Source organism: Talpa occidentalis, unplaced genomic scaffold (genome assembly GCF_014898055.3).
Source record: "Talpa occidentalis isolate TD23 unplaced genomic scaffold, MPIMG_talOcc4v2.1 talOcc4.17, whole genome shotgun sequence".
In the NCBI taxonomy this organism is placed as follows: Eukaryota; Metazoa; Chordata; class Mammalia; order Eulipotyphla; family Talpidae; genus Talpa; species Talpa occidentalis.
Window position 1 is genome coordinate 10,642,922 of NW_023601754.1, and position 20,886 is coordinate 10,663,807.

Sequence of the window (20,886 nt, forward strand, 5' to 3'; positions counted from 1 at the left end):
CCTGCTCTGCTGTCTGCTCTGACTCTGGTGAATGCTCTTACCCTCCCGTGCTTCTGACTGTACCCAGTGCTTGTATAAATAAATAAATAAATCTTAAAAAAAAAAAAAAAAAAAAAACTTCCAAAGACAGGAAACTCAGTCCTTCCTTACATGCAGCTTATTAGCTGACTTAGAGGAAACGCCAATTGAAAGTGCCCCTTAAATCAGAGAGATGACTTCAGAGGTGCCAAGTCGATAATCTAGCTCCAGTGTTTGTCGTCCTGTAATGGCTTTGTCATCAGAGCGTCGGGCATAGCGACAGATTTGGCTCACAATCTGGTTAAGCTTCTAAATTGTTTCTCCCATCTCCCCCACTGGTTGTCTCCCATAATTTCTGGATTTCCAAGCAAGATTAGCTACTTCTCACTCCAAAGAAAGCCCAAGTTAAAAAATTTTTTTGCAGAATGAACATTTTAAACTTGATTCAACAACTGCTGTTTAGTGTCCAGTGCGCCAGGCCCCTTTGGCCTTAATACCTCAATTCTTAAGATACGCACCTCCCTGCTCCAGGTGGCAGAAGGGAGAGCCTCTGAGTATCTTCTGTACCTCGTGTGATATTAACTCTGGCACACCAGAGGCCATTAGTCATTGAGGACACGTGCCTGTGTGATTCATGTTGGGTGTAGTTTAGCCTGTACTACTTCAGGCAAGAGTTGACTTCAGACAAGTTACTTGATCTCCCCAAGGCTCAGATTTTTCAGTTGTTAATGGAAATAATAGTAGCTTGTCAGCTGTGAGCTTAAATAAGATGATGCAAACAAGTGCTTCCTTAGTACTGACCTGGCGCACAGTGAGCAGTCAATGAAATGACAACTGTTGGGTTAGCCACTTGCCATTCTTGAGCTGCCCGAGGTACAAGAACAGCTATAAAACTTTAGGTTAAAATTATTGAAAGAACTTTATTTTTAAGATTCAGTGTTCATGATCTGTTACATTATAAAAATAATTAAGGTTAGAGAGATTACAGTCTACTTTTGAAGCCCTGTCAGGGAATGCAGAAATGAAGTCGCCTCAGTTAAGCCTTCATAGTCGTAAAATTAACTGCTTTGTCTTTGAAATCACTTGAGTAACATGTTTAAGAAGTTTATGAATTGTAGTTTGCCCTGTCTGGAAGCCTCCTTTTAAAAAATATTACAAGAAAGTGAATTCCAATTGTGTGACTTGCCACAAGAAAAATACTAACTACAAATGCTGGCAAAAACCATTTTCTCTCTGCCCTCCTGCAGGAATCCCAGGGAGGAACATGTATGCTAAGCATGTGTCTGTGGATCAGGAACCAGCCTCCCCACTCTAATGGAAAAAGGCCTCTGGGGACCCATGTCCTGGTCACAGTCCACTGCAAATGGACAGAATAGTTTCCCTCTAGGAAAGGGAATGTATTGACTCGTTCAGAATTCAGACACAACTGCTTTGAAATTACACTAATGGGACCAAATACAGGAGGCAATGACATACTTCTTTTGGCAACTAAGTAGGTGTGACAGGTAAGATGTTTCTGCTAGAACACTGGGTCTGCACCCCTGATGAGTAGTTCTCATCTTTCAGAATCTCCCTGGCTACTTAGCTATTATCATGATTGCTTTACCACTTGATAAAAAAGCAATCCTCTAAGGGCATTCCCAAACTTCTGATTTTGTTCTTTATACCAAAAGCAGAGATACTTTTCCCAAACTCCAGCCAGCAAAGACTGATGGAAAAATCAGTCATCTGTACCTTCATACCAGAGAGAACACTTAAAAATCAAGTATGTGAAACCCACTTGTCTCACGTGATTTAAAAGGATCCATCATTTTGAGAGAAGCAAGGGAGATGGGTTGACATTTCAGTCCCGGAAGACAATCTCAGAGCGTTCCAGACCATAGGTATTCTGGAGCACCACTGTAACTTTGGTGCTGTTCTTGGCTGTCTTTGTAATGCTTCTGTTCTCTGTAGCTCCGCAGGGCCAGCACCACGCTGGCACTGTACATGATCACCAGAAGACAAGCAAAGGTGGCCGCCGCTCCATCAGTGCCCGCCAGCTGGCAGTTCATCCAGGTGAGACCCTTGCGGGCATAGAGCCTCTCTCTGGCTTTGCAAGTGTCTGTGGAATTGATCTGCAGTGCTCCATGCAGGTAACAGCCAATGCCTATGCAGTAGCCCACTGCTGCCAGGAGGCTGAAAGCCACCTCCAGGAGCAGCCACTTGCTTGGTAGTCTGGTGGGACTCTTGGCTCCTTGGAGTAAAACACCCATGGTGAGGACACCCAGCCCCAGAGAAACCGCCACACCGCCGTATATCAGGGGGGCCCGGAGCACCGTGTACTTCTGGTCCAGCTGCCGAACCTGCTCCAGCTCCGTGCCCTCAAATGGTGAGTAATAGTTGTTCCCAAAGCCGCCACCGCTGGTAAAGCTGGCACTGAATCCAGCAAGGACAAAGTAGGAGGCCACGATACACATAAGAACCATCCCATTCAGTATCACCTCCACTATCTGTACCACACCTAGGAGGAGAGAGATTCGGGATTTAACACTGACGTCACTCACCCACAAAATTCTCTAGGTCAAACTAGAGAAAGACCCTGGTAACCTGATTTTAGGGTCAGATTGAACATTATCATCCTTGGCTGGTTGGTTGAAGATTTCTATCTTGGGAAAATCAAATGTTACTCTGGAAAGTTTTTGGCAATTTCTTGAAAACCTAAACATACACTTACCATCTGATCTGGCAACTAGCCTCCCAAGCATTCATCCTAAAGAAATGAAAACAGTTCTACCCAAAAACATAAATGTTCATGTAGCTTTCTTTGTGGTAGCCAAGTGCCAGAAACAACCAAATGTCTTCCAACTGTGAATAGTTCAACAACCTTGTATCAAGACCAGATCATTTGGTGGGTGAATGTCTTACTCAGCAATAAAAAATGGGCCTGTTGACATGTGCAGTACCTTGGATGGATCGCAGGGGAATTATGATGTGAGAAGAAAAAATCCAGTTTCAGAAGGATTCCAGTAGGATTCCACGGTTTTTTTGTTTCAAAATAACAAAATTATAGAGATGGAGAACAGATCTGTGACTAGGCAGTGGGCAGAGGGAGAGGGTCAGGGTGGAGATGACTGAAGGCGGAGCACTTGGGATGTGCAGTGGGCACACAAGTTATAAAAGTGCATAGACCCACACACATGCTCAGAAACCAGTGCGTGCAGAACGAGTGAAATCAAAAAGCACTGCAGTTTCCTGGTTGTGCTGTTGTACCACAGATGTGCAAGATGTCACCATCGGGGAAAACTGGGTGAAGAGTACACAGGGTCTCTTTCTACTATGTTTGCAATATCTGTGAGTCTGTAACTACTTCAAAATTCAACATTCTTTTTAAAATGTCAAAATGACTAAAAAACATATAAAATCTGCATTTCATCCCTTCTTCCCCTGCTTCCCCCCTGCCAAAAAGGAAGCATGCCACACACACCATTCTGCATCTTGCTTTTCTCACTACTCTCCCAGGGAGGCTCTCAGATCACGTCCCACCGTGTCCACATTCTTTGTTAGGTGGCCTGCGACTCCATTGTGAACACACTGGTCTATTCCACTGGAATCTGCTGAATCTGTTCACTGGGGGGCTTTCTTACTAGTCTAGCCATGGGTAGCAGGAGCCAACAGGTGATGGAGATGGTCTGCTGTTGGCTTTCATTCATCACTGAAAGAGACCCAGTCTCTTCTGAGGTGAAATTCAGACAAGGGGTCTCTGTCCTTTTCCTCAGGGTTCAGAGAGAACTGGAGTGGGAACCCGGGTTTACATCCCACTCTTTGCTGCCCTGTGACCCTGCCAGGTCATGGACTGAGCTGCAGACACTGACAACCAAAGCCTGCGCCATCCCCTTTCACCCCCAGGGAGGTAGTGAAGCCCACAAGAAAGCAAGTACATGGGAATACTTGGAAAATCTCAAACTATTGTTCCAGTGGATGCTGATGCCCCTCAGTAACACTTATAAAATGGAAGGGGATTCGTGAGAGATTTAAGAAGAAGTGGGACAGACTGATGAAAAGTGTAGTTTCCCAGAAACCAGGGAAACTCACACACTGGGTGCAAAAGTGGGGGTGGGGAGGGGAGTACCAGCTGGGCAGCTCAGATACATGCCTAAGTATGCTAAGTATCTCCAGCATACTTAGGCAACAGCACCGAGCTCGCTCATCCCATCTCCTGGGCCCACACGAATTCCTAGGAGGTCCACCGGTCGTGGCATCAAGGGCTCCGACAGTTGAGAAGCTACATTCTTCTAATTTAAATATGAAAATAACATCAGACCAGAGCTGCCTGCTCTGCACTGAGCTTTACCCTCTCTCTCTGCATCAGAGCCTGAACCCAGACATTCCAATTTGGGGGAGGGCGTACCTAATCCCCACACAACACCTTTCTCTGCCTTGGTTCTCCTGCACATAATAGTTAATGTCTGACCCCCAAAGGGAGGCAGCACCCTGCACGGTAACAGGTGGGCAACAGGAACGTTGTCCTCTGGGACAGATTCTGCCAGAACAGTGGAGCCATCATTCATGCACATCAGCAAGGCTGAAAAGGATCTAGATCTTGTCTTGTCAGCTCCCCCCATTGACTAGAACAATCGAGAGGAACAATGGCCTTTACTCATCTGCTGAAGGAATGTGGCCACAGAATATTATTACTAACCCAGCCAGGCTTGACCTGCTCACCATTCAGTATCAAACAGGCGCAAGTATTTCCAACCTACTGTTAGTACAGAAAGACACACCAACAGCAGAAGGGCAACTCCAGTGAGGCAGAACAGTCTCAGGAAAGACAGCAGATAGCTCTGTAGAGAGAAGTGGAGACTGAAACACAAGAAATTTTTGTTATGAAAAGCATCTTTCTGGATGAGGCTGGTTATGTAGCTGATCATTCAATACTCTGCTTAATTATACAGCTACTTCTGTTTTTTGTATATGTGGAAAATGGAGGATAGCAAATCAAATCTTTCATTTTTTATTTTTAAAAATAAATAGTACCTGTGCAGTCAAGCCATGCATAAAATGAAAAAAAAAAAAATCTCTCCAGAAGAAAATATAGTTAATGCTTTCTTATTTACCAGAAAGGTGTCTAATGTCTACAAGCATTTATGTATTTCCTTTCCAAAAGACAAATGAAACTCAACTTTTAAATGCAGTTAACTGCCCGCATTACGGGATAATATTATAAATGTAAAGAGAGCCATCACCTCAAAATTAAAGTTTTTCTTTGGATTTTTATTGGATCCACATAAAACAAAGAACACATTCAGTTGTACTGAAGATACATTTAATGGTGCCAATAAGCACATGCAATAAGAACCCATGAAGTTGCTTGGCTGAAAACAGCATTCTTATGTTGGGAAAGATTTTACATTCTTTTGTTCTGTTGGATCCTGAATTCCAGATGTCGGACTTGATTCTTCATACAATGGAACATTTAGAAGAGGTACAAAACACTTATTGAGCTTTCAAGGCCATTGTAAGGGGCTTGTAGAATAGCTTCTTTGCAGCTCGGCGAATTAATCTGATCTCCCGTTCCTCAGCCCATGCCTGCCTCCAACTTTAATCTGACAGCAGTCTCAGGAGATTCCCCAGCCCCTCCATCCAGACCATTAATGCAGTGAAGGACTTGAGAAAAACTCCAGGGGCATATCTCAAGACAGCTATATTTAGAAAAGTTCTAGGCTGAAATGTTATCTCATGGCTAGGTGGCTTTTCAAGAACTTTGAAGATAAGGTTCTTCAAATTCGCTCAGTTTTCTCTCTTTATTTAACCAAGGAGTGACCTTTGCGGGTGGACATGCTTTTTCCTTCTGGGTCTTAGGCTCTTGTATTGGGGTTAAATTTTTTTTGCTTAGTACCTCACCAAGAGAGGAGGCCAGAATTGGTGCTCAGGACATCCAAGAATGCGGCTCGTGCCACCAGGAGCTGCGCCTAGCAAATCAAAGCTGGCCTGTGGCTCTTCAAGCATCCAGAAGTTTGATGACAGGAGGAGTGCTTCCGAGCATCCATTGCAAACATTTTGCAGAAGGTTTTCCAAAGCCTAAAACACTAACATTTCTGCAGGCTTCTTTTTCAGCTTCCTGATCTTTTGGTAGCCCTTGATGGCCAGCACGGCACCCACAATAAAGACAGCCACGGCCGGGGCAGCAAAGATTCCAACTCCTATATCTCCACCATGGAAAGTGCAGCTGAAGCCACTGTACCCCTTGTTCTGGTAGAGAGTCTCCCTCTCTTTACACACGGGAGAGGCATAGGCTGCAGACACGTGGTGGAAATAGAAGTATAGAGCTGGGATGTAGGCAACCGCAATGAGCACATCCAACAAGCTTTCAACCACCAGCCACCAGGGACAATGCCATGGGACCCGAAGAACACCCAGGGTGATGAGGAGGCAGCAGAAGGCCATGAGGGCGCCACTGCAGGCCATTGCCGCAGTGACCGTGGGTAGTTTTAGCTGATAGAACTGGACGTCCAGCTGCTGGGCTTTCTCCCCGTCAGCACCATCGAAACCACTGTAAGCCCCTCCATACTGATAGTAGTAAATGCCCCCCAGGCTGGTGATGCCCGTGTAGCCCCCCGTGGAACTGTAAGATACAGAGCTGCAGACCAGGATCAGCAAGTTGAGGAGCAGTTCCAGCATTTGACAGCATGCTGCAAAAGAAGGGCGTGTTACCACTTAGACCCATAGGCTGGTGGGAGGGAGGTTTATCTTGTCCGTGGCAGCTCATGCTGCAGCGGCTCTTTATTCGGCCCCAGGGAAGGCCTGAGTAACCATAGCTGCAGATTAGCAGCAGATGGTGGCAGGCAACTGTGGTCTCCAGAAATGATGTCAGAGGTACTTTGGATTAACTCTCAGCAGAGCGCAGCAGCCTGCCCTAGGAAGATGGTGGGAGAGATCAGTCCAGTCAGAAAGAAAGGCTGCTGTGGAAGACGAGAAACTTCTCCATCCCAGCCCTTCCCTGCAAATAAATTTTGATGTATGTTGTGTAGCTCTCTTCACTTTGAAAGAGGAGATGACTCCAAGTTGGAAGGAAATCATAACATAGAACATAAGTGAAGTTAGAAAAAAGCATGTAAGTCATACATTAAAATGTGATTTATAGGTATTAGAAATGGAAAAGATTAAGTTCATTAAACCCAGAAGGCTTCCTGATTAAAGGAGCATACAAGGTTTTTTATTGTTCTCAGACTTTAACTCATTAAGCAGGTTTTAAGTTTCACTTCGTTTTCATTAGTTTCCCTAAAGAGCAAATCTGGGTTTTTCCCAGGGCTGGATTCTTACAGGGTCCTTAGATGCCTTATCTTGGACAAGGAAAGAGCTTTAGCTCCTCTACCCAAACTGGCAGCTTTCCTCAAAATCTTAAGACAAAAAATCTTAAAAACCTCATTGATGTGTAACACAATGGCCCACATCAAGTGTACACCTTTGGTGAGTTTTGACAGTGTCTGTGCCGTGCATTTGTCTGTATCACAGTCAAGATATAGAAGGTTTTCATCTGCCCAGAAAGTTTCCTGGTAACCCTCTGTGGTCAGTCTTCTCCCACCTCAGGCAAGCACTGATCTATTTTGTGCTTTTAGAAATTAGGTTTGCTTTTCTAGAATTTCATGTAAATACGATCATGCAGCTAGGTACCCTTTTGTGTGTGGCTGCTGCTGTTTAGAACAATATAAAGCCAGTGCTTCTGAGCTGAAGGGAAATTGTATTTGTTGAAACGGTTCTAGTTGGTCAGCCAGCTCAGGGATCAGACTGCCTGTATCTCCCTGGTTTGGGGAGAACCAGATTTTGTGCCTGGGTCCAGTTGACCTATGTATGAAGCTATGTTGCATTTACACATTCTGTCTTTGAAATCATGTATTCTCTCATATTATCTTTACACAGTATAATTCCCCACTCCATGCAAATAGCATTACTGTTTGTCATCATAAAGAAATAACAAGTTATTAAATTATAATGTAACACTATCAAAGGTTTAAAATAACATAATGGGGCCTCCCCGGTGGCGCAGCGGTTGAGCGCTGGGTTGCGAAGCTGCCCGCAGCCTCTGCAGCACTGGTTCAATCCCTGGCTGCCAGGCGAGGGTCCCACATGGCGCACAGACCTCTCCTGCCGCCCACTGCTCCCCTCAGCAGTGTACTTCATCAATCTGCCTGCTCTGCTCTCCCCTCTGGCTCTAGTGAATTCTCTCACCCTCCTGCGCTTCTGACTGTACCCAGTGCTTGTATGAATAAATAAAATAAATCTTTTAAAAAAAATAAATAAAATAACATAATGTAAAAATTAGCTAAAATGCCATCAATTAAAAAATACCCATGGTGACCATTATTTTTTCATCTGGACTTTTCTGTGCTGTATGCATACCTTTTGCTGTTATTTGTTTTGTTTTTTTTAATAAATTAATTCATGTGCTAGCTAGCACTTTTTTTTTTAATATTTATTTATTCATATAAGCACTGGGTACAATCAGAAGCGTGGGAGGGTGAGAGAATTCACCAGAGCCAGAGCGGGGAGCAGAACAGGCAGACTGATGAAATACACTGCTGAGGGGAGCAGCGGGCAGCAGGAGAGGTCTGTGCGCCATGTGGGACCCTCGCTGGTGGCCAGGGATTGAACCAGCGCTGCAGAGGCTGCGGGCAGCTTCACAGCCCAGTGCTCAACACCTGTGCCACCAGGGACGGCCCTGTTATTTGCTTTTGGTCAAGAACGGGGTCCTATTCTATCTATGATGTAACTTGTTTCTTCACTTAAGAATACAGTGTGAACCTTTTTTTATATATCATCAAATATTTTTCTTGTTTTAATCATCAAATATTTTTAAAGGCTGTCTACACTACTATAGTGAATTTAAATAATTCCAAGGTAGGCTGTTCCTGATGTTTTACTACAAAGGAGCAAATATATTCTATAGTGACAGTCTTTTATTTATTTATAATTCAGTCAGAAGCGCGGGAGGGTGAGAGAATGTACACTGCCTCTGATGTTCCTTGGCCGGGAAGCAGCCGGGGATCGAACTGGCGCCGCAGAGGCCGCGGGCAGCTTCGCAACCCAGCGCTCATATTCTCTCTGTTTCTTAATATATAGTATTGGGGAGAGAGAAGCCCCACAGCCACTTATTGCTGTTTTTAGCTTTAATAGAACTAGACAGGAATCCTCAGGCCTGAGGGAGACATCCAGTGTGGTATCTGTATTTAAAAATAAAGAACCAGTGCCTGTCCATGTCTTCCAAGCCTTTGCAAGGCTCTTCAAGTGAACAGTCTCTCCCCCGAGACCAGTACTTCATCTTAGGTCTTTCTTTGACCGGCAAATCCTTCACTATTAATGAGTCAACATTCTTAGAGTCAACCATGATTTGAAATCTTTTTTTTTTTTTAATTTTAAATTTCTTTTTTTTTAAAAAAAAAGGTTTATTTATTTATACAAGAACAGGAGTACAGTCAGAGGCGCGGGAGGGTGAGAGAATCACCAGAGACAGAGCGGGGAGCAGAACAGGCAGACAGACTGAAGACACTGCTGAGGGGAGCAGCAGGCGAAGCAGGAGAGGTCTGCTGCGCCATGTGGGTATCTCCCTGGCCAGCCGGGCATCGAACCCGCGCTGCAGAGGCTGCGGACAGTTTCACAGCACAGCACTCAAACTCCTGCGCCACCGGGGAAGCCCGGCTTGAAATCTTGACATAAGCGCCATCCAAATAAGTGCTGGATTAGTGTCTGAGATACACATATACAAGAGAGAGGGGATTGAGAATGTACACTGCAGAGAAAAAAATCCCACCACTGCCCATCAGGAAACTTTTTAGTATGATCATAAGTCCATGCCATTGTCAGTGGGACGCCACCTCAAGACTAAATCTCTAGGCTAAATCTAGACAAAACCTCTTGACTGAATCTCTATCTGAGTGAGAGACAAGCTCCACTGCTAGAGATGGCCGCTTTCCTGGGTGAAAATACTATTAAACTTTTAAAGATGCTCAGGATTAGAGCCACAAGTGGAAAGCAAACATCATTTTGATTGAAAGCTAAGAGCCTAAGAGGAGAGGGCAAGAACACAAGGGAGAGGGGAAAATGCACCAAATGCAAACTTGGGTGCCTAGGAGGGGAGCAGGAGAGGTACCTTCTTTCTGGGGCACCTATAACTCCTCACCGGTCCTTCCAAAAAATCCATGAACAAGGCCCGTCCACACAGGACTCCCTGGTGGTCTGCCCTGCACATGGCGTGTTTGTACTTGGCTTTTATCTTCATCCTCGTCCCCTAAAGAGTCTAGTATCTGAGTGCACTTGCCTGTGAAAGTGAATTTGAAATCTCTTTCATCCTCAGTGTTCCACTGAACTCCAGGGCCCCTCAAGGGAGTTAGAGAGAGCTACCGCTGCCTCCCACTTCTGCCAGTTTGCTAGTGGAAGACATCCTTTCACTGATGAGGGAGAGAGAGCACGAAAGATCTACTCTAACGTGGAGCTGAAAATCTCTGAGTCATCTTTATCCAGGTATGCATTTCCTGTGGGAGATTAAGTTCCTAGTGTTTAATGCCTGTTTCTTCTCAACACACCAGATTGTGTGTTTATGTGGGGCTCTGGGCATCCCGAGTTCTTTATAAGCTCTCATTTATTAGCTTCTGACTGCTGAACCATCCTTTCACTGTCGTGACTCAAAAACGCAATCTCAAGGCACACAGCCAAACAGCCAGAAGCAATCAAAGCTGCATCAAGATGTGCTTTGGTCAAAAGCCTCCAGTTCTGCGCTCTCCTTTCAGTAAATCAATTGAGAAGAAAATACACCTTTACAGAGAAATCTGTTAGCCAGCCTCTGGCTTATTCCTATTATTTTTTTTTTAATCAAGAAAAAAGGTGAAGCAAAGAAACCTTTCAGACCTTTGAATCAGGTTCTTAAGATTCAATTCCAGCTCTACCACTTAAGAGCTGTGTTACTTTAGGGAATCTACTCTACCTCTCTGAGGTTCAAGAGTTGTCAAGACAATGAAAAGTAATGAGGTTGTGCCAACATAGAGAAGCTACAGTAAGGACCCTTGTATGCAGATTCCTCGGGCTCCCTGGATGAAAGGTCTATAATCCTATCATCATGTACATCATTGTAATCCTAAATTACATTTTCAAGTACAAGTTTCCTGAATTCTCTCCCTTAGGCGGAGAACTTTCCCCCCTTAGTCACACACAGGAAAATTTCTCGCTCAATCATGTGAGTCATAAGGGCTCACCCTGACAAACCAGATTTTCTTCATTGCTGGTAAGGCCAGGACTCATGCTAGGAGGGAAATGCTGGGAAACCACTTTGGGAGCTGACACAGGATATCATTGATGTATTTTTCAAATGGTAGATTTTAACAAGTGTGGTTTTTTGTTTCTGTTTGTTCTTAATGAAATGGAATAGCAGTTGGTGTATAGTAGGGTAGTACAGTATCATTTCCCTGTGCCCGTGAGAAAACTTGGTCTTAGCTTAAAATGTCTTACTGTGGGTCTCAGTATCAGATTGCCTGTCCTGTGGTGCTGCCTCCTACAGGGGGCTTTCCCTCTGACCCAACCCTGGATCAGCTGGCAAAAGTTCTGGTTCTACCTGCTCAGCACTACCTGCCCAGTTCTACCTGCAGCCCTAAACCACTGGCTGCTGGCCTCGCGGAACCTCAGGCCACATTTGCAGAGAAGCACAGAAATCTGGCCACATCTTTCAGACTTCTCAGTTCCTCCCCCGCCCTTTTTTTAAGGAAAATGAGAACCGCATGTAGATAGAGAAATGAGAATTCTAGGAAACCAAGAGGGACGTGTGCTTGCATTTTTGCTTTACCAGCTCAGACCCCTTCCAGAACCACCAGTGACAGTAAATGGTCAAAGTTTCTCCCAAATGGCTCACCTCTGCCAGTGCACAAATATCTGCATTTATGGCATTCCAGGAGTCCTTCAGCCTCTGACTGGTAACATTCCACTTCTTCTCCAGGCCAGGCATTCGGCGGCAGGTATCTCCCCACAGTGAATTCACTAGAACCAAAACCAGACATGGCCATTAGGGGGCCTCATATTCAACCACATGACCTCCAGGCACACCTCACACTAGTCCCAAACCTTAAAAGACTGCAAAACAGAAATTTGTCACAGCATTTCGTCCTCCAGAGAATTCTCTGGCTCAGTGGCCCCATAGAGCATCCAAACACTTGCCCCAAGTCGGTTGGCCAACCACATCCCAAGAGCAGACAGACTGTGGACACCGAGAGTAGATCTGGTTCATAAAACGCGGAAGCCCCTGGCCCTGCACCCCGTCCACTGAGTAAGGCTTGTTACTCGGAGGACAAACAAATTGCCCTTTGGTTCCAAACTGCCAGCTGGCTGTGAGTAAAAACAGCAAAAGTATTCCTTTCACTGGCTGACAAGGAAACCTAAAATGTAGCCCTGAGTTCTCCCAGGGCGTGCACTGACCACAGTGCCTAAAGGTGGATTTACCCAAGAAACAATTATCCGGTATCTGGTCACACCCTTGGTTATAGTTTGGTCAGTTGGTTTTAGATAATGTAACATAAACTCAGGATAGTAGCCTGCTTTCCCGCTGTGTGAACACAACATGGAGGAAGACAGAGCTTTCGCTTCCAAGCCCCACAGCAGCAAGGAGCCTGACTCCTCAAAGAGAGGGGGTATCAAACACAGAGCAGCCTGTCACCTCTGCGGCCCGACTCGCCAGCTGGGCATTCAATAATATTTATGAAATAGACTGTTCCATGGGGAGAGACCAATTCCCTGGGGGAGGGTGTGGGGTCCCTTCCCTTCCAGCTCAGCCTTTGAGAACAGCTGGGAGCTTTCGCCTCCCGCGGCCAGATGCTAATTCTGTGTCCCGCAAAGCAGGAGTGACAAAGTTGGTTCAGGAGGGTGGGGTCTAGAGCAGTCAGAATTTGAATGAAGCTACCCAGAAAACCTCACTGACAAAGGGGTGGGGCATTGGGGTGAGAGGGGCACGGGGGGGGGGTGCGGGGGGGGTAGGGGTGGTGGCGGGGGTTGTGGAGGGAATCTCTGTCCTGGAGTGCGGAGTTTTAGGTGGATTTAGTTATTTGCACAAAAGCTGCTCCCAGCAGTGTTTGGAAAAGTACCTGCCCCTGGCAGGGGTCATGTATTCGCTGCTAACTCTCGTCAGGCACTTTTTAAGGCCCCGCCTCCAAGGAAGGGGACTTGGGGGGTGAGGAGGGGGGTATTGGAACTCCGGACGAGGGTCAGAAGCCCCAAGGGGGCAGTCCTGGGACTCTCGGGGTCGGGGAGGAGCTCAGGTTAACCCCACCTACCTGCTCTTCCTACCCCTCCCTTTCCTGTCCTGAAGCCTCTCTTCCTCCTTGCCCGGCGCCCCGCAGTTGCAACAGCGAATTGGGGGTGCTTTCTGCTTTGTTAATCGAGTTCGGGTCAAGAAGTGGAGGCAGCGCGAGGTTTGCCTTCCCTCCCAGGCCACCTCCAAGCAAATGGCACTGTCTCCCTTTAAATCCACTTAGTGGACAAGTGGGGGGGTGGGGTTCGACAGCGCCGAGCTCGCCGGGCCCCCGCAACCTCAGCTCACCTTTGCGGGGCGCGGCGCCCCGATTCTTCCTTCCTGGAGGGCGGCGGCCCCGGGGCGTCCCAGGGCGCGGGCCAGGGGGGCGGGGCCGCGTCCCAGGTGGGCCTCCGGGGTGCGCCCCGCGGCCGGCCGGGGCGGGATTCTTCCCAAACTCTCGGCGCCTCGGCGCGGTAGTCTCCGAGCCCGTGGGCGTCCTGGCGGGGGTCCCGGTCCCTCCCCCCGGCCCGGCCCCCGTCCCTCCGCCCGCCCCCGTCTCTCTCCCGGCGCCGCTCCCCGGGTCTGTCCCGCGGCCGCTCGGGGTGGCGGGTTCGGTCCCGGCGGGGGTGCCGGTCTGGGTGCCGATCTGGGTCCCGCTCTCGCGGCCGGGCCCGGGGCTCGCGAATCCCCGGCGTATCTTCCATGGTCGGGATCCGGGTCCCCGCCCCGGAGCGACCCGAGGGCAACAATCCACAAGTTTCCCGGGCAGGTGGCCAAGCCCAGGGGCGGGGCGGGGCGCGGCGCTCACCTGCGCGCAAGCGCGCTGGCCCTGCCGCGGACCCGAGGGTGCGCACCTGGGAGCGTCCCCCGACAGGGGGCGCAGCTGTGCCCCACCCGGGCTGCGGGCGCCCCAGAGTTTTTGCGTTTGTTTTTTTTAAAAGATTTATTTATTTATGCATACAGGAACTGGGGTACAGGCCAGAGGTGGGGGGGCGGTGAGAGAATTCACCAGAGACAGAGTGGGGAACAGAACAGGCGGACTGACTGAAATACACTGCTAAGGGGAGCAGCAGGCGAGTCAGGAGAGGTCTGCTGTGCCATGGGGGTAGCTCCCTGGCTGGGGATCGAGCTTGTGCTGCAGAGGCTGCTTTGATTGCTGCTTTTGTTAGTAGCTTCATAGGTTGCATCTTAACCCTTGAGCCACCAGGGAGGCCCTGGTTTTTGGTTTTTTTTTTAAACAATAAGCCTTAATCTTTATTTTTATAAAGGAGGCCTGTAATGTAAAATGAAAATAAGTGGAACCAAATACTCTGGGAGGAAAAGCAAATTTCTTTTAAATAATCAAATCGAGATTGTAATTATAAACCAATCAGTTTCTGTGCAGTAGAGTCTGATTTGAGCTGAACCTCAGATAATTCCAAAGCTATTTCTCTGTAAAGGGCACCACTCACTTTTGGATTCACCATCAAGGTTTGCTTCTTTTCTCTCTGAAGTTCTTCCCTGTATGGCTGGATGTTTTCCTCTCTGTCTGATAATACAGCCTCGTCGCCACTACTCTGTTCTTTGCTCGCTTCAGACCTTCGCTCCAAGTTGTTTTCAGCCTTGACTAAAGCAGAAGAAAGAGAACCAAGGGTAACCAATTCTTTCTCCAAAGTATATGCCGAATGATCAATCAGGAAATCTTCCACTCCTGATTTTAGCTTTTTGAGGACACAATTTATAGGGAGAACTCTGATCAGGTTATGAAGGCACTGGAATAAAACTGTTTGATTCCTGAAATAGACCATTAAAATCCCTTCAAATGGTGTTTTTTGTTGCCAACTGAAAATTGTCCCATAGAAACTTCCTGGCCTTTTACAAAAGCAAATTTCTGGAAATTCTTCAATCACTGCACATTCCATGTGGTCGAAGAGCCACACCTTCATTGAATTCAGGGCATAGCTGGGTGATATGATTTGAAAACAACTTTTGCGTAAGGCTGTGAGAAATGCAAAGAGATCTTCCATGTGTTCTATAGGATTCTTCTTTGAAAAGGTAACTATGTATTTCTCATTTGAAAGATCTTCTAGACTTATGAAGATCCTGCTACATTGAATATAACCATCTTCAGAAGAGTCATCATTTTCTCTCTTCCCTGACTTGTAGCAGCACAATGCAACCGAAATTCTTGAGTGCTAAAAGGGGTGGAAGAGATGTTACAGCAGTAATTAGGTGTACAGAATCTTCCTCAGATGGTGGTTTAGTAACAAAACATTCCTTTTTCTCATAGTCAGTGTCCACAGTCAACCTGATTCTTTTTGCTTGGGATTCTATTTCACATGGCACTAAATGTGTTGCTAGTGAGGAATCCCTCCTCAACTTGATCACCCTATTTTGACACTTCACAAAATTAAAGTTGGAGCAATCGGCTTGAACCACATGATTGATAAGAGTGATAAAGTCACATGATTCAGAGATAGGTGCAAAGATGAAGTTTTCACTCCAACAATCAATTTATCATCCATTACACGATACCATATCTTCTCCAGTATCTGTTCAGAGACTTGAAAACTGCCTGATGGCTTTTCAGTAAAGGTATGCAGAGGATTTTCCTCTTTACCACAAAGTGTAACAAGACAGTCCTCTGTACTTGAAGTATTATCATCTTTCCCATGAACCAGATGGATTAAACTTTTGCAAGATTTTGAAATCATTTTTTCCTTAAGTAAGAGATGCTGCTGTAATTCCTGAATAGAAGCCAAACCAACTTGCATTCTTCTTTCCAGAGGTGGAATGATCAAACAACGATTCTTTTGTGTGTCTTCAGATAAATCATTTTTGTTGCATTCCAATGGTTCACTTGAATAGTTTATGCTGCCAAAATCTGTTATTTTAAATGAACTCAGGCAATCTAAATTCAAAGAGTCATTAAAAAGTAGTAGTAGCTGGGCCTCCCCGGTGGCGCAGCGGTTGAGCGCTGGGTTGCGAAGCTGCCCGCAGCCTCTGCGGCGCCGGTTCGATCCCCGGCTGCTCCCCGGCCACCGGAGGAGGGTCCCACATGGTGCGCAGACCTCTCCTGCCGCCCGCTGCTCCCCTCAGCAGTGTACTTCGGTCCTTCTGCCTGCTCTGCTCCCCGCTCTGGCTCTGGTGAATTCTCTCACCCTCCCGCGCTTCTGACTGTACCCAGTGCATGTATAAACAAAAACAAACAAACAAATAAATAAATAAACAAACAAACATGCCTCTATTAAAAAAAAAAAAAAAGTAGTAGTAGCTGTTCAGTTCCAGTTCCAATAAAGTCATCTATCAGTACTGACTTAGTATTTTCCCACTTGGCAGCAACCTGAAAGTTCTTATTCCAAACAGCACAAGCATCGTTAGACCTAAAGGATACCACAAAGAGGATTTGTTCTCCACCGCCATCCATAAGTTGGACCGCCCAAGGATCTCCAAAGGGAAGCTGGCACACACTTTCAGGAGTCCCATTTTGGAATGAAATCAGTTGATTCTTTCGAGTGAGGGCAACCAGCCACATTCTTAGCTGGTTGTTGACCATTTCAGTGGCACAGACATGCACATAAGTGACAACATTGCTATAAGCAGGGGGGATAATGTATGAATCACTTAACACTTCTTGATTTTCAAGAGCATATACACAAAATTTGCTATTCTGAACTGCAAAATCTGATTTTGAAAACTGGGTCCATCCTTCCTCAGATAAATAACATCCCTTTTGTCCTAATAAAATGATACCTAGATTTTCAGTTTCTCCTGCCCACTCAATAGAGGACAAGTTCACAGACATAGTAATGACTTTGCCAGTTTTGGAAGAGATACTGTAGAATGTTTCGACATGTCTCCATAAAAGGAAGGGGCCTTTCAGGACCCTTAACTCTTTCAACTCATGGCTGAGCCTAAAACTCAAACATTTCTCAAATTTATTGGTACTGTGAAGAAATAGTAGAAAATGCTTAAAAATATTCTTTTCAGTACTTTGTATCACAATATAAGGGAAGTTAATTCCAGTTCTGAAATCAGATGCACAGCTGCAACACACAATTTTTGAAGGAGAGTCTTCCTCCTTTAGACTAAAGGATCCTGTGGATTTCTGAACAAATACTCTTGTTTCTCTGTCAAATACCATTCTCCTGATATGTAATATGGGTATTTCTGCAGGCCCTTCATCTGCAAGATTTCCTTTAAACAGTCGAAAAACAAGAACTTCCCCATTATAACACAAGAAACTTTCTTGTTCATCAGCTGGCATTGCTCGTTTACTGGTCGTTCCACAACGTCAAGTCAAAATGCTGGTTCACTTTTATGAAGGCAACTGATTCCAGTGGATGCTTAAACCTCCCGTTGCAGCTGTGTGTAGATGGGGGAGACTTGGAAGCGGGTTATTTATAACATTCTTCATAATTAACATGAGCTTTTCCTCTTCTATATTACAATGCATCAGAGTTTTACCTGTATTTTTACTATATTACAATGCATCGGAGTTTTACCCGGGTCCAGCCTCTGTCACGCTCTCGACGCCACGCCACACGCGGGCGCGCTGACCCCGCCTCCAAGCCTCCCGCCTGCACGCTCCTCGTCCTGCGTCCTGGGAGGGCCTGGCTGGAGGCTCCCAAGAGTATTTGGGACGCTGACAAAGCCCATGTGCCACGCTCGATCTGCCCTGGAGTATCCTCTCCTGCAAGGTGCGTGGCATAGGGAAGCAAACTCTGAAGTGACTCAAGCTTGGGGTTGCTTCCTGGGGTGTATCCTCGCTCACCCACCCACCCAGCCACCTGGCCAGCCACCCAGCCAAGAGACGCTTTCCGGGGTTCCCATCAAGCACACTTAACTGTTTCTGCAAACACAAGTCTCACGCGGGTGAAGCTGGCCCTGCATGGAATGTGGCAGAAGTGACCCCAGGTGACTCCAGGGGCAGGTCCTAAAGACGATGCAGCTTCCACCTGGCTCTTTCTGCGCTTGTTTCACCCTGGACCCAAGCCACAATCACGGAAGGAGTTCCAGGTCGCACGAAAAAGCCACGAGTAGGTGTTCTGACCCCTCTAAGGCCCCAGCCAACAGCCAGCATCACTCACCTGCCAGATGTTAGTGAACGGGCCCACCCTGAACCCCACCCCAGCCACCGCGATGCCTCCAGGCTCTGAGTCTCTATGCTCAGTGCCTGCCATTGTGAGCAGCCCTCCCAGTGTGGGCCTTTCGCAGTTCCTGACCTGCAGGATTCATGAGCATAATCTCAGTTGTCTTATGTTTCTGAGCATGGGGCTCATTTGCTACTCTGCAAATGATAAATCAGAATGCCTTTGAGGACTGGCCCATATTGGCCTCTCCTTTTTTGAATTATTGTAATTTTGGTTCCAAAAATGCATTTTATTTTTGGTCTGGAAATTTTTAAGTAAATATTCATTTGCACTGTCTGTCCCTCTCTCAGGACTGTCAGCTCCCTGGGACAGTTCTTTGACATTTTGCATAGCGTGTAGTAGGTGCTCAATAACTAATTGTTGAGTAAGTAGCATTCATTCTTTTTTTTTTTTTTTTATAAATTCTTTTTTTTTTTTTAAGATTTATTTTTATTTATTTATACAAGCACTGGGTACAGTCAGAAGCATGGGAAGGTGAGAGAATTCACCAGAGCCAGAGCGGGGAGCAGAGCAGGTAGAAGGACCGAAGTACACTGCTGAGAGGAGCAGCGGGCGGCAGGAGAGGTCTGCGCGCCATGTGGGACCCTCCTCTGGTGGCCGGGGAGCAGCCGGGGTTCGAACCGGCGCTGCAGAGGCAGCGGGCAGCTTCGCAACCCAGCGCTCAACCGCTGCGCCACCAGGGAGGCCCAGCATTCATTCTTATAATGAGTTTGTGTACGCAGATTGTATACAGGGACCTTTTATTTTCCATTGCATCTTACGTAGGGTGCATGTAAAAGTAAACAGTCCTAATATGTCTTTTTTTTTTAAACAACAGTCCTAATATGTCTTATTTTGCTAAATTGATCAACTACACCAGGAAGGAAGGAGTAAATACATGAGTGAGGTGCTTGAGAGTTTAGGCCCAGGAAATATCTGATAGATTTGCTTCGTTTTAGTTTAGTTTATGTTCTTTTATTTTAGTTTTGTAGAAGAGAAGGCTAAGAACCAATGGTCTGACTGCTCTTTGGCTGGTTAAAAATATAACAGTCTTGATCTTCCCCTGAACTGAGACTATATTTGTGGAGGAAGATTACAAGGGCAGAAGCCCATTTCTAAGAAAACCCACTGAGTTTTCTTTTTTTTTTTCTTTTTTCTTTCTTTTTGTTTAGAGAAAGAAAAAGTTTATTGAGGAGAAAAGGACCAGAAATAAAATGGGACTCCCAGGCCAGTAAAACCAGGCCAGGGAGGGGCAAAGGAGCGCTGAGTTTTCAACTAAAGCAGACAGCATAAGGAGCAGATGGCCAAAGCCGACAGAAAAGGAAAATACTTGGCATCGATGTGTTAGAGATAATTTTCTCAAACAGGTAAAATCACAACTCTCAGATAGTAAATGAATGTGGGTTAAGGGTGTTACTGAAATGAATAATCACAGAGGGAATCTGGCAGCTATTACGGCAGGTCCAGAGAGACTCCGAAGAGCAGACCCATGATAGAGTGGGAAGTGGAGGTGGATGAAATCCAGAGACGGCACAACTGGTTTCTTCCAAAGAGAGAAAGGAAAGGGAGAAAGGACAGAAGTGGGAGTGCATAGAGGAGAGGATTGCAATCATTTATCCAAAATTAACAGAGCTGTAAAATAGCAGAGTTCTCTACTGAAGATCAAATGAAAAGGCGTCGCTGCCTTAGTTTAAACTGCAAGATTTGGGTGCTAAGTGATTTGAGAACCTTTGGGGTTTGGAAAAGTAGCTCTGAGGAGAAGTAATCTGCCTAGCAGGTCTGATTTAGCAGGCTTGAAATGGAGCCTGGGCACCTGTATTTTTTTAATAATTTGAGAGGCACCCCATTTGAGAACCAACTGTTAATACTAGTGCTTAATTTGCCATCCTAAAGGAGAGTCTAATTTAAGAATAATCCAAATACTAACTTTTCTTTAAAAATAAACATTTCTATTTGTTTGGGGGTATATTCTATAGCATCTGGGGGCAGGGGGTTTTCTTTCTGGCATCTATTCTAACTCTGAGTAGTTTCATCCAGCCATCCCTATGTGTCCATCAAGGGGACATCCTTGCCCTGTCAGCAGGTGATCTGGCTCCCTCTCCCCACCAGAATGCCCAGGCTCAAACCCTGGAGGCACAGACTTCCAATCAGGGTAAACCGGCAGAGCTAGCCAGCAGGGGGCAGCACAGGCTCAGGCTGAGCAGCCCACTGGTGTCCCCTTCTCAGTGTGAGCATTTCTTCCCCACGTGGGTCTGGGTGGGACTCTTCTCCCTCATCACAGGTGAGCAGTTAAGCACACAGGTCAGTTTAACTTCAGTATTTCCTGACTTTCACATACTGCAGAGGTGACTTTGGGATATTCCTGTGTTTGTTTCCTTTGAAAATAGCAATAAGTGTACCTCTATAGGATTCAATAAATTCAATATGTGTCAAACCCTGGAAGCAGGGTCTGCCATATATTAATACTATAAAAGTGTTAGCTGTTAGGATCATTATTGCTTCTCAGGCACTGTG

General features: G+C 46.2%; 2 protein-coding genes across 2 annotated transcripts; both read right to left on the reverse strand.

The window, feature by feature from the left end:
* Positions 1–962: 962 nt before the first annotated feature.
* On the reverse strand, positions 963–13,965 carry MARVELD3 (MARVEL domain containing 3). Its single transcript, XM_037516076.2, has 3 exons — positions 13,568–13,965; positions 11,891–12,015; positions 963–2,518 (listed from the first exon to the last, which is right to left on the reverse strand). The coding sequence occupies exons 1-3, from the start codon at positions 13,963–13,965 to the stop codon at positions 1,881–1,883; spliced, it is 1,161 nt and encodes a 386-aa protein (XP_037371973.1). The 3' UTR covers positions 963–1,880.
* A 654-nt stretch (positions 13,966–14,619) lies between these two features.
* LOC119250303 (Fanconi anemia group B protein-like) lies at positions 14,620–18,423 on the reverse strand. Its single transcript, XM_037518058.1, is given in 6 exon segments — positions 14,620–15,390; positions 15,392–15,679; positions 15,682–16,188; positions 16,518–17,517; positions 17,746–17,933; positions 18,331–18,423. Coding segments are annotated over 6 exon segments (2,847 nt in total).
* Positions 18,424–20,886: the final 2,463 nt, after the last annotated feature.

Bases quoted from the DNA above. Each gene is read 5' to 3' on its own strand.
- MARVELD3 (XM_037516076.2), bottom strand. From the start codon at position 13,965: ATGGAAGATACGCCGGGGATTCGCGAGCCCCGGGCCCGGCCGCGAGAG. The intron at 12,016-13,567 runs GTGAGCTGAGGT...TTTTGGTTCTAG, and splicing joins GGGCGCCGCGCCCCGCAAAG to TGAATTCACTGTGGGGAGAT. The intron at 2,519-11,890 runs GTGAGCCATTTG...CTCTCCTCCTAG, and splicing joins ATATTTGTGCACTGGCAGAG to GTGTGGTACAGATAGTGGAG.